The sequence below is a fragment of the Tamandua tetradactyla genome, chromosome 2 (genome assembly GCF_023851605.1).
Source record: "Tamandua tetradactyla isolate mTamTet1 chromosome 2, mTamTet1.pri, whole genome shotgun sequence".
Taxonomy (NCBI): domain Eukaryota; kingdom Metazoa; phylum Chordata; class Mammalia; order Pilosa; family Myrmecophagidae; genus Tamandua; species Tamandua tetradactyla.
This window is the reverse complement of record NC_135328.1, coordinates 88,909,098-88,921,916: the sequence shown is the minus strand read 5'-3', so window position 1 is coordinate 88,921,916 and position 12,819 is coordinate 88,909,098. Positions and strand designations below refer to the sequence as shown.

Sequence of the window (12,819 nt, the reverse complement as noted above, 5' to 3'; positions counted from 1 at the left end):
AAATAGCAGCTGAGTGAGGAAGATAAGAAGAAATTAAGAATGGGGAGGGAAAGAAATGAGGAAGCCTTGAAACAGTATCAAATACCACCAGCTTCTCAGCAATACTAAGTAACAACTAGCTCAAACATTTTTAGATATTGGTCTATCCTTCAAGCACACAGCCTCATTACAAAGAGAGATCAGAGATAACAAGTATGTCACACTTTGGATTAAGGAAGGGAAGTCCCACTACACTCAATAAAATCATTTGATGCATACATATTTGTCGGTTTTGTGAAATATTCTTGATTTTTGTAGGTAGGAAAAAGATCGGTTGGGAACTATCAATTCAGAAAAGCACAGGAACTTCCCAATAGGACTAAAAGATCAATAAAATAGCTGGAATATTTTCCTTGCTGCAGATAGCTGGATGTCTAATTTTAGCTATTTTAAAGTAAAGGCAGGGAGGAGAGGAGAGAAGTGATGCTTTTACCTTTCCCACACCTCTGTAAATTCAGAAAAAAATGAAAACAAGGAAGTTGTTGATAAACACACGGCTTTTTCCTGCTCTCCTAAATAAACAAGGCTTATTCTAACTGAATGGGGAAAAAAAAAAAAATTTCCTTTCAGGTTGCATATATCAAGGGGATTCTAATCAAAGAGCTGGGTTAATGTTTATCTTTTATTTTTTTTTAAATAACACTACTGAGGTATAATTCACAGTTCATAGAGTTCACTCATTTGAAATAGACAATTCAATGGTATCTAGCATATTTATACCCAATTAGTGCTATCACTCCAATCTAATGTTAGAACATTTCATTCATCCAAAGCAATTTACCTATCAAAAGATGGTTAAATAATTTGGGGTGATAAAAAAAAAAAAAAAACTCATAAGCTAAAACAAAAGTGAAAACACTTTTTTAAAGAGACATGAATGCTTCAAGTGTTAACTGTTTCTACGAGCTGGAAGGTATACATTTAGTGACACAGAAAAGGCATCTTTCCATTCCTAACTTCATTTTTGAAAGTCTCATTACTTGACCAAGGCTATTTTTTAACAACGATTTGTATAAAATGCCAGTGAAACCATTTGCCCTGCCCTTCAATCCCATTTTTTGTTCTTTCTTCAAAACATGTTTATTTTCTTGTAGAATAATTCATGATCACCCAGAATAACTCATGTGCCACCTACTTTCTTCCTCTTTATTCTCACCTCCATATCTTCAGCTTTCTGGGTCACTGGCCCATTACTGCATTTTTAGTTACAGTAATTATCTACAGATCCTCCCTCTGAGCAGCTCAAGAAAATGCATTACAAAAAAGCAATAGAACAGAAAGATGGCATACCTTCCCTTATCCATTAGACCAAGGAAAATTATGTTTAAATTGGTAATTCTAAGAGAAAAGCACTAAGCAGATATAATTTAAAATTTTCCCCTCACCCACTCTTCATCTTCAAAGGAAGTTTAATTCCCAGGGCCAAGAGTTTGTAAGAATCTGCTATGCTTAGAACTTAATAGAGAAACAAGGTGGGGACTCTAAAATGCTGCCAGAAAGCCCAGCTTATCAACCACTTAAATTCTGATATTTGGTCGGTCAAATAAAAGAATTTTAGCATAGTACCTATTATAAATGCCCAATAAAAATATTTGCTATGTTAAACAATGATAGAATAATGGCTAACATTTATGGAATACCTAACAAATGTCAACTGCCAATCAGTGTGTTTTACATAAACTCATATAATCTTTACAAATACAGAAGAGTTGGTATGCCATCCTCATCATAATCATCATCATTGCTAGCATTCACATTTTAAAGATAAGGAAGCTAAGGCAAAGAACATGCTGGACCTTGTTCCAGGTTACAAGCTGACAAACAGATTCACAACCAGACTCTGTGCGACCCATCAGGAAATGCTTAAGGCCAAACTGATTATCTTATTCACAGATGCCAGTCTGTTCTCTAAACCCAAGGAATAAAGAAGATCTTCTGGATATAAACAACAAAAAATGTAAATGTTTTCAGACTGGACAGAAATTTACTGGGTATGTAGTGACTACAGCAAGATTCCTTATGAATAAGGAAGGAAAATGAGGAAGAGTTCACCACCTGAAATGGAAAAATGGAAAAAAGCAAATGGATGAACTAAACCACTTGAAGAATTAAACTATCCGGAACTGCGTTTCTAATAGTAGGCCAGTGAACACTCAGCTCCAATTATAGTGGCCAAGTAAAAACTCAGGGCTAGAATGTAACAGTAAACTGTAAGCAATTCATTAGAGTGAAAGTGGTCTGATGAAAGAGGGTGCTAATAGCAGGTGCTTGGTCATCATCTTGTTAAGGGGAGAAGAAAAAGTAAGTAAACTAAAGTTAAAAATAAATAGAACTACCAGAAGCTATTATGCTAACTCAACCAAAAGAAAAAGATTCAGCCCAGGATATTCTACTAATATAACATAATCTCAATTCATATTTAATGTACATGGATGTTTGCATGGATGTTTCCACCAAATTGCCCTCAATCAGATGGCACAGTGTCCTCCTCAAAAAGAAATCTGGTTGGCCCTGCACAAGAAGAGCTACACATGGCACTCACACTGAAGTCACACAGCCCCTTCCCTGAAACCACAGCTCTCCATACATACATTCAAGATACAAACAAAATCATTTAGAGCATTCAAGACATAGGAATGAAAAGAATGATATCCATAACACCTTTTAAGGTTAATAGTAGGAATCTAGAGGACATTTTAAATTGGCAATGGCAAAGACTGTAAGTTTCTGCTAAATTATCACAATTTTTCAACTTGGATTTGAACCAAGGCTTACAAACTCTCCTAGCTAAGGCAACATTACACCCAAGACTTTGCTATAGCATTCTACATAGCAGATTATAATCCTGATTCCTGAGTTTTTTTGGAGTTAATCATTTCAAAAAGTTGAACACATTAAATTAACATGATAAACTAGAGTGGCTTCTTTCCAACCATCCACGCTACATATAGCCCTCTATATAGATGGGGGGTGAGGGAGTAATTTTTTTTTTAAACATTGTTTCAGAGTTCCAAATGGCCCTAACATTAGTAGTTTTACTATTAAATTTTGAACCCTTGGATGAAAACACAACCAACACAGCTAGGCAAAAGGAAAGTAAATAAAGTAAGATGTGCCAAAGAAGGCTAAGTGAAATAAACAAGTGGCCCAAATAATGAAAGCTTGAGAAATATTACAATTATGTGATGGTAAAGAAGTCACATTTTTCTTTACTGTTATTTATGTCTTGTTTTTTTCGGTGTTTCAATAGAAGGCAAAGACAGAATTTAATAGATCATCATCAAGGTCCCATTTTAGTAATGTTTTTTTTTTTCCCTCATGATTAAAATTGTATCACCATCTTAACACATCCTCTAACATACTGCAAATATCCTCCAGCAGGTTACTAATTGACATTCCTTCTTCTTTTAAAATGTACATAAAAAATATGGCTAATTTTTCTCTTTTGCCAAGAACTTTCAGGACACACATGCTATTCAACAGTGCCAGATAAATCTATTAAAGGGAATAGAGTTTTGACCAAAGCTACATAGATAAAGGCAAAACTAAACAAAATAATTTGCCAAAAAAGCCTGTCCCCTCTTCTTAATAGAAATGGGAGGGGAAAAGAGTAGGAGAGAACAGATTCTTAGGCAGGCTACAACTTGAGTTTGTAAACAAGCGCCACATAAATAAATAACATGGTAAATATCTCAATTTTACTAAAAAGGAAGGGTCTCTGTGGTTTCTTTTGTAGGACTTTATCATACGAGAAGTTGCAAAGGAGAACAAGGGCAAGAGGGAGAAGCAGGAGAGGAACTGGAAGAAAAGAAGATGAAGATTTGTGACACCAATTGTTCCTTTAAAACAATTTTAAAAGAACTTGCTAAAATCTTGACATCTGCCTATTGCTTTGTAACAAAAAAAATTCAGCAACAGGGCAGCAGCTCAGCAGAAGAACACTTTTATTTATCTGGAAGGATAACTTCATGGATACATGATAATTATATCTAGCAATTTTAGGAAAATCTCTAGCTGCCATCTGATACTAAAGTGGGTTCCTGGGGTCTTACTACACTTTTGCCAAAAATTAACAAGTGTAAAACAACTTGCTTTTTCACTCTAGCCAAAACAGAGAAATAAAGCCATATGCTTCTTTCCTTTTTTTTTTAATGAAGTAAATCTAGGCTTTAACTTTAAATTCAATTCAATATTAAATAGTTTTAATATAATAAGAACATCTTACATGTGGTCTCTTCCCAATTCATTGTTTGCTGGCACTGCCCTTGAAATTCCTCGGCTTCACCTTAAACCAATATTCCCAAATGCTATAGGGGACTATATACATTATTATCAGAGAATGCTGTACTTAAAACATGCATATTCCATATGTATCCTTATTATTAATATGATTTCTTTCACTCTTGAAAAAAATTTTCTTTAGAAAAGTGAGCTCCTATTTAAACAAGGAAACTGGCTACTATTGGGGGAATTTCTATTAAAGTGCAATTAATAAGTAGGGCCAAGATACATAGGATCCTTGTCTTCAAAATATCCTTCACATGAATCAAATTTAATCTCACTGAAATGGTCATTGGAGGGAAAACTTAATAACTGTCGATGTTATTAATTTTAGTAGCACCCAGGGACTCCCAAAGAGAATGCTCAACTACCATATGAACTAAACCAATACCAAGAAACTAGACATGCCAGTGAGTACAGGACTGAGACATGTCTATTTCTAGTGCCATCTCTTCCAAAGAGCCATAGTACAGATGGAATAAGAAATACATGTAAACAAGGTAGATCTAGTGATTTTCTAATTACAAAGGAGAGAGTATCTTCTCATTAATCGGCAAGCTAAGTGACCAAATCTCGGTTTCATAAATTGAGTCTGGTAATGTGAACTTTGCTATCTGCATGCCACAGAATTCTCCTCACACTCTAAGACCATCCAGCCACAAAGTTGTCAGTTCTGCTTGATTTGTTTGAATACTCTATGCGACAACAGCTGTCGGAGAGACTATATTAGAACAGCTGCTATGACAGCTACATGGGGCTTGGCAATTTAATTGGGCTAAATGTGACATTGTGTATTTTTCTAAACTGAGAGATAGCCACAAAACTAAAGAAATTTCTAACAGGTCTGAATAATGTTCACTTATTGGCACCACCAACCGGTTAACCTCTGTTTGGGTTGTATCACTGGTCTCATAATATCGTTGCCACCAGGCTGGTATGAGGTATTAAAAACAACAACAACAGTAGGGGCAGTTAGATGCACAACAAAAGAGGCATTAAGAAGGAGAGGAAACGGTAAGGAAGTCACATCAATAATCTCTTTCAAACACTGGCTGGTAGCCAAGGAGGATCCCACAGTGTCTCAGGATTTACTTCCAAAGGAAACGTATTCAGAGGCCCCCAGCCTGGTGCCAACTGCAAACAAAACCATTCATTACAGTCACAGCCCCCTAGAGAAGGGGAGAATGGCTTACTCTCAGCCTCTGCGCGAAGGAAGAAAGCAAGAAGCAGCAGCAGTGGCCTGGCTATGTGCACCATCCTGCAGCTTGGCAGCAGCATGCTGGGGCAGCTTGGAAGCACTGCCTCTGAAGCCACAGCAAGTCAGTCCGGTCTGAAATGTCAGCTGGAACACTTTCAGAGCCTGCAAAGGGAGAGGAAGAGAAAGGAAGGAGAAGAAAACACAAAGACATTTAGATTTCTCACTCCTTTTCCCATCTTAAGAGACAGAAACCATATTAAATATACAATACATCTGTAACTGTGATGCCTTTGTCAAAGGAATGAAACAGCTTCTCTAGTAAAACATGGAAGCCCTAACTTTTTGTTCCCATTTTCAGGTCACCCTAAAGTGAACCACCTTGAATTTCACTCACTGATTGGGCCACCTTTTGGGCAATAGGCTATGGAGAAGGAATTGGCCACTTCTGATGAAACATTATGTGAATGCATCAGTGGGAGAAAGCACAGTGGTTTTATAAGAGAGATTTAGAGAAGTTTCATCATGCCAGATAAAAGGCTATAATTGACAAGATAACAGAAGCTGCTTTCTTGATGCCAGGTGAAATGACAGGCCTGATTCAACTTCTCCCGTGAAATAGTAGAGGTTAGAATTTTTTACACTAGCACATTTGGCTTCTTCCCTGAAGACACATCAACATTCAAGTCTAGTTTGGCTTCAATAAGTCAAAACAATAGTTAGCCTGAGCTTCTTTGATTTCACAGGATTTTTAAGTACCTCCTGGGCAAGGGCTTAGTTTTCTCAACCTTCTATGTAAAATCAAGGCACCACAAACTATTTTCAGAAGCCTACTGAGTGCAAGGTCTCAGAGACTGCAACTGAGCACAAGATGTTGTGAGCTACAATATGAATTGGAGTCTATCCTCTGCAAGTTTCAGTTTAGCATGGAAAATAAAGCAGGTGCAACAGACAACTAGCACAAGTTAATAAATGATTACCACAACTAAGCGAAACCAAACAATGCCATAAAAGTTATGATCAGGAATGGTATCATGGAAAAAGTAGTGGCTCAAGCTGGACCTTGACTGCCTAAGCAGGATTTTAAGAAGATGAGAGAAAGGCATCCCAAGCATTTCATGCAAAGGTGTATGGCAGTGGAAAAGACACTGTGGAAAAGGTGAGTTGCCTCATTGGGTGGAGCAGGGCTTCCCAGGTGATCACCTGGAGGGCTTGTGAAATCAGACAGGTGGGCATCACCCTGAGAATGTGATTTGGTAGGTGTGGGGTAAAACCCAAGAATTTGCATTTTCAACATATTCCTGGGTGATGTTGATGCTGCTGGTCAAGTGATCACACTCTGAGTTGGAATAATGGGCACATTAATGAACCAAAAAGATGAGCCAAAGTAAAAAAGGACCAGGCTTAAAAAAAAATTCACGGAGGACCTCGGTGTCACTCTAAGTCAACCAGCTTTTATTCAGCAAAGCACAAAAATAGATGTTTAATGTTTTGGAGTAAAAAAAAAAACATGGGAGCAGGCTTTGGAAAGATTAACAGGCAGCTGAATATGGGATGATTTAGAGCATGTTATTAGGCCAGAGCAAGAGTCCCAGGTGAGAAGTAACACAGGCCATAAAAGAGTGATGGTTGTCCTGGTGGGAATGGAAAGGAAGCACTGCCATGACTGATTGGCTCCAAGCAATAATTTGAAGCATAACTCTTCAAGTGATAAATAATTGTTCCTATAGAACCTTCAATAAATCTAACACAGAATCTTATACAGAGTAGGCTCTTAATAAAATAATATAGAGTATACCAAATAATAGGGCTTCCCCTATCAATGAAAAAACTTGAGAATGATTATCATAATTGGTGGGTAAAATGAAACTGTAATTTTTGTATATTGGGATATTTTAAACAAACATACAGAATCACTGACAGGAAATACTAAAGATATCCAGAAATAGGTTAATCTACTAAAATACTAGGTACTTTAAAAAGAATTGTAATACAGATACTCTAGTGTGTCTTTTCTGAAACTGAGTCTGAGCATAAAAATGAAAATTAAAGAAGATATTATCTTTTTCATTACTATGCATGAGTGGTTTGCTTGTAAGAAAGATAAAAGGAAGGTTGAAAATCATTCTAATTACCATCCACTAGATAGCTTTCTTTTTAACAGATTTCTGGGTGGCATGAAGAATTAGCTCATACATTGAAATACAACTACTCGAAACCAAAAACTAACTGGCCACTTTGTATCCGCTATTGTTATCAATCTCATCTGGAAAACAACTTATCAAGCAGTCCACAGCTATCAAATGTTAAAAATCTCAAAATTTCACATGAAACGTGCTAAAGGAATCAGCTCTTTCCCCCACTCATCTCCTCTTCATCACTCCCATCCTCATGCCAGTGTTTCAAATGACAGCCAAGTCCAGGAGACATCAGCCCTGTCTGACTCAATTTGTGTCTGTGCAAGCGTATCAGAGCCAACTGCTACATAATGACTCCGTGCGACCACAACGACAGAGAAGTATGAAATGCTCTCTCAGGGAAGGGGTGATTTGGCTTTTCTTCCCACTAGAACAAATTCTTCCAAATGAACCTACAAATGTTAAGTCTGGACTTGGAAGAGTGAGAGGATCCATCATTCTAGAAATGTATGCAGATACGAACATACATATTTAAACTTAAATGAACTATATCCTTGGCTAAGAGACAACAAAAGATCAGAAGTGTGAAGATAAAACTTATTCTATGTGTTCATCCCAGCCAATCTCCACTCTGTTTATTGTTTATTACAAGGAAACACTGACAAAAGGGAAGTGCTGACTGGCACATCAGTAAGGTGGAATTTAAATTTTAAAACAAAAATGAGAAATGGATTGTTAAGGAAACATTTAAAGTACAAATAATATGAGAATGAATGAATATTACAAGTAGTTTCCATTAGCCTGTAGTAAGGGTTGCCAAACCCTCTACAAAGAAAAGGGCAAGAAAAAGGAGTCACTAGATATTAAAAGTGCCATGTTTCAGCTTACATCACAAATTGCCATGCATATGTCCAAAGCTCTTAGCAGAGACTAACTCTCAGATTTGTATATACTTTATACCTTGTCTTTCATTAATAGGAACACACAGATAAACTGTTTATGAATTAAAATTTTTAAAAAGTTTTCTGGTTTCTTATTTCTCCCAGCACAAAGATTTTATAAAGCAAAATGTTTGTAGATTTACAGCTAGTTTAATTTTGTATTTATGTACATGTGTGGTTGGAGACACTAACAGCTCAGAGGGCCATGCAGTGCATGTAATATAATTTGAAATGGAACAATAAGGAGTGCGTTTGGCCAATATCCTTAACAAATCACTGTTTTAAGAGATCACAGAAATTGACACCTATCAAACTTTCTTTTCAATCTAACAGTGTAAACCTTTTCTGTATCAACTATATAAATATTCAAACTGAGACGGATGCTGAAGGATTTCTTTTTTTCAGCTTTCTGTACTGTTAACATGCGTTTCTGTATTTCTTAACATAAGAGAAAAAAAACAAAATAGGGCTTTCTTTCTTTTAAAAATATCACAAGAGTCCCTTTGAGAAACAGCTGATTGTAGGTTTTCAGTTGAATATGTACAAAGTGAGTCTGGAACATATTGTCATACCAGGAAGCAAGATGCTTCTCAGGGACTACTAGGTTATATCTAAAAATAGGGCCAAGCAAAGATGCTCCCATCAGTCAAATGTGGGAAAATGTGAGTGGCAAAAAGAATAATAGCTGCAATGAATTGAAACATACTATATTAAAATTCATGAGTTCTTAATTTTAAAAATTGCACTGGATGATTTAGGAGGAAGCTGGGAAACCAAACTATTATTCTGAAAACAAGAAGAGAAAGGGAAAGAATTAGGCATTAGAGAAAAAGAAGTTCTCCATAGGAGCTTTTAAAATAAAACCACCACTGTCTCTAACAGATATATTTGTCTTATAACAAACCCTTACTCTCAGTTCTAGACATCTGAGAAACAAGAAATGTAATGATATTTAACTTGAGCATAAATCCATGTAGATATTCATTATATTGGGAAACTGGTGTCGGGAAATGGAAGTCTCCAAATGCTGTTACTTTTGTTAACCACTTCCCAAACCAACCAGGCCCTCCATAAATCTATTTGAACAGGTTTCCAATTATTTAAGAGAAGGAACCATTTGTACAGAAGATGTGTTATCAGGAAGCTCCAATTTGTAAAGCAGATCAAAGAGGAAATGTGCTGGGTGAAACGGAGAGTGTGGGACTGATGGAAGCGTGCGGGTGGGTTGGGGGCTCTCCATGAATTCCCTTACTCTCTGTGTAGACTTACAGCACAAAGATGTAAAGAGAGAAGGCAAAAGAAAAATAGTTTCAGTATTTCATTTTACATGCTGTTATTCCAAGAGAAGAGAACCCTCTAAATATTTTATTGCAGTATACGACCAGAATCCTCCAGCACTGTCCAAAAGAACCTTCTGCAGTGACAGACATGTTCTTTATCTTCCCTGTCCAATATTGGCAAGCAGAGCTCTGACAAGCAACTGAGCACTTTAAACGTAGCTAGTGCAACTGAGGAAGTACATGTGTATTTTATTTGATTTTAATTAATTTAACTCCAAAGAGCCACATGTGGCTAGTGACTACCGCAGTACACAGCACAGACTACAGCTCCCTGTTTTAACAGCATGATCAACACACTATACACAAGGTTTGCATTTTCTGGGTTGTAGACCAAGACAATGAGGGGGAAATTGTGAGTCCTTATAGCTCCTGGCTTGCTAATGATCAGCCTCTAAAGATTCACTGTGCTATGCGGGGAAGCTCACTTAACACTGGACTCACTCGCTGCCCATCCCTGTCTCTTAGTCTGCCAAAAAAAAAAGAATTCATTTTTAAAACTACTTCATGGAATGTTAAGGGAGAATCAATAAGTGGTTAAGTGTATAACTGGAAAATGTCCAAATAGAAATATTGTTATTAGAAGGGAAAATATATATTAAATATGGTCTTTCTTATCATAGCTGCAAGGGTTGAATTTTTCACAACTGAAAACATGTTTGGAATAAGACAAACGGGAACTGGCAGCAAAGACATGGCATGTTGTATAGGCATGTAAGGCAAGCGCATTTCTAAACACCTGTGTGAAATGATTTGTGAACTTTTTACCAAATAGCCACACCAAATTAATCCAAATTAATGTAATCAAAATTAATGTAAAGGATATGGCAAACACATTTGTAAATATATACAACAATAAAAACTTCTATCTCAATTATGGAAAACACTGCTGAGTAAGAAAATGTCAATAGAAGACAGTTACTACATTAAATAAAACACTGAAGGATAGATGCGCATAATGTATTTCTGGACAAAATACTCACAGCCAAGCAACAGAAGGAAGTATTTTCATGAGAGACTCTCAAAATTCCTTAAAACTATACTTTCATGTAATAGCATACCATATAAAAAGCTCTAAACTTTTCCTGATTTTTCAATAAACATGTTTTCATGACAGTAAATTGGAAAAATGAAGAGACAGCTTATGAGATATTATATATAAATACAAAGTAATAATTCAATCTTCTCATTTTGGGTTTAGTCAACAGCTTAATAGGCAGATACCAAGTGACTGTTAGTGGGCACAAACAGTAATTCTTTGGATAAATCAACTGAATTATAAGACTGTAAGCGCAAAACAGCTCTTATCAACATCAACACCTCAAAAGACACTTTCGAATGGCTAGTTCCAACACATAGAGAGAAAAGCCAATAACTATTGGTCTGAACTTTATATAGCATGATTCACTTTCTAAATTACTATGGATAACATCTATACATCTACAGGATTTCACCCATTTGAGGTGAACATTAATGTTTACTTTAAGAAACAGCATTTGACATTAATTTTCATAACCTCTTTCTCCTTTGGGAGGTAAACATGAGGTGTGCCATAAAAAAATGAACAATTAGGAAAAATAGGAAAGGGGGGAGAAAAATCTTCATCTCCCTGCCTGCCTATTTTTTCCCTTGCAAATGAAGCTGTAATTATGAGTTGGTAAGAAGGGCAGCTTTAGAAAACAGCACCTAATTTCTTTTACATGATTGTTACATGTGAAAAATTCTATTTAATTTTATGTGACACTAATGGAATCCAGGAGTAGAAAAGTGAAAATACAAATCTGTCCAACATGCTGGGACTATGCAACTTATTTCATTCTTCAAAAAAAACAGTTTTTAAAAAAAAATCAGTAGGAACTCATCTTTTTCACAAAGTATAGACCATATACAACCCAGCCACTACCCACCCAAACGACAGAATAAAGAGTCTATTATTCTTTATTGATTTGGATGCATTTCTAAATCAACGTGAAACCATCATTCAATCAGGATAACTGATCTTTCCCTCCATTATCTTATAAATTACAAAGGGGGCTTCTTTTTAAAGTGTGCAAAATATTTTCTATTTAAACATATTTAACTTTTCAAAATATATTATCATATTTTATTGATATGTCTATTTTATTTCCATCAATACCCCAGTATCCCTTTCACTTCATTCATAAATGGAAATAAAGTCTTACATTACATGGTATATTTTACTTATTTAGTATGAAATGCAATTTCTTTATATTCACTTAACCCACTGCGCCTTTAGCCAAGCGCTGATTTTTTTTCCCCCTGAAGATTAGTGTAAGACTAGATGAAGGGCTTTTAATCATTTTACATACTTCACTACTAGAGCTGGACAAATACCTAGTCACAGATGTTGTATCTAATAACTCCACCCTCAGAGTGATCAAACTCCTAAACTAGTAGGTCTCACCCACGGGCAACTCTGCCCCCACTCTCAGGGAAGAACTGGCAATGTCTGGAGAGATTTTTTTGTTTCCACAATGGAAAGGGTGTGCTAATGGCAGTGTGCTAATTGTACAATGCACTGGTCAGCCCTCCACAACAAAGAATTACCCGATCCAAAGTTATAACACTGCCAAGGTTGAGCAACACTCTCTAGAACGGCTCATTAATGTTAAGGAAATTTTCAAAATTAAAAAAAAAAAAAAAAAAAATTCAAAGTCTATTTCTAGTACATTATTTTCTAAATTCACCAATTGTAAGTGTTTCCAGCACAGTTCTAATACATAAACACAAAACAGATTTTAGTTTCTGGGCATGGAAGTCAAAACACTGTGGATCACACCCAAATTTCCCTTTTTTGTCCCTAAGCTAGAACTAAAGTTGGCTTGCCTTATGGGAAATCCAGTTCACAGACTTAGGCAACATAAATA

General features: G+C 36.1%; 1 protein-coding gene across 9 annotated transcripts in view; it reads right to left on the bottom strand.

Moving 5' to 3' along the window:
- Positions 1–12,819, bottom strand: part of PTPRD (protein tyrosine phosphatase receptor type D) — a 685,849-nt gene that overhangs the window by 400,292 nt on the left and 272,738 nt on the right. For all 9 annotated transcript variants that reach the window (XM_077148194.1, XM_077148192.1, XM_077148196.1 and 6 more), the window contains exon 2: positions 5,514–5,680. In XM_077148194.1, coding sequence (XP_077004309.1) covers positions 5,514–5,598 — 85 coding nt within the window. In that variant the 5' untranslated portion in view covers positions 5,599–5,680. The remainder of the gene's footprint in view (positions 1–5,513; positions 5,681–12,819) is intronic.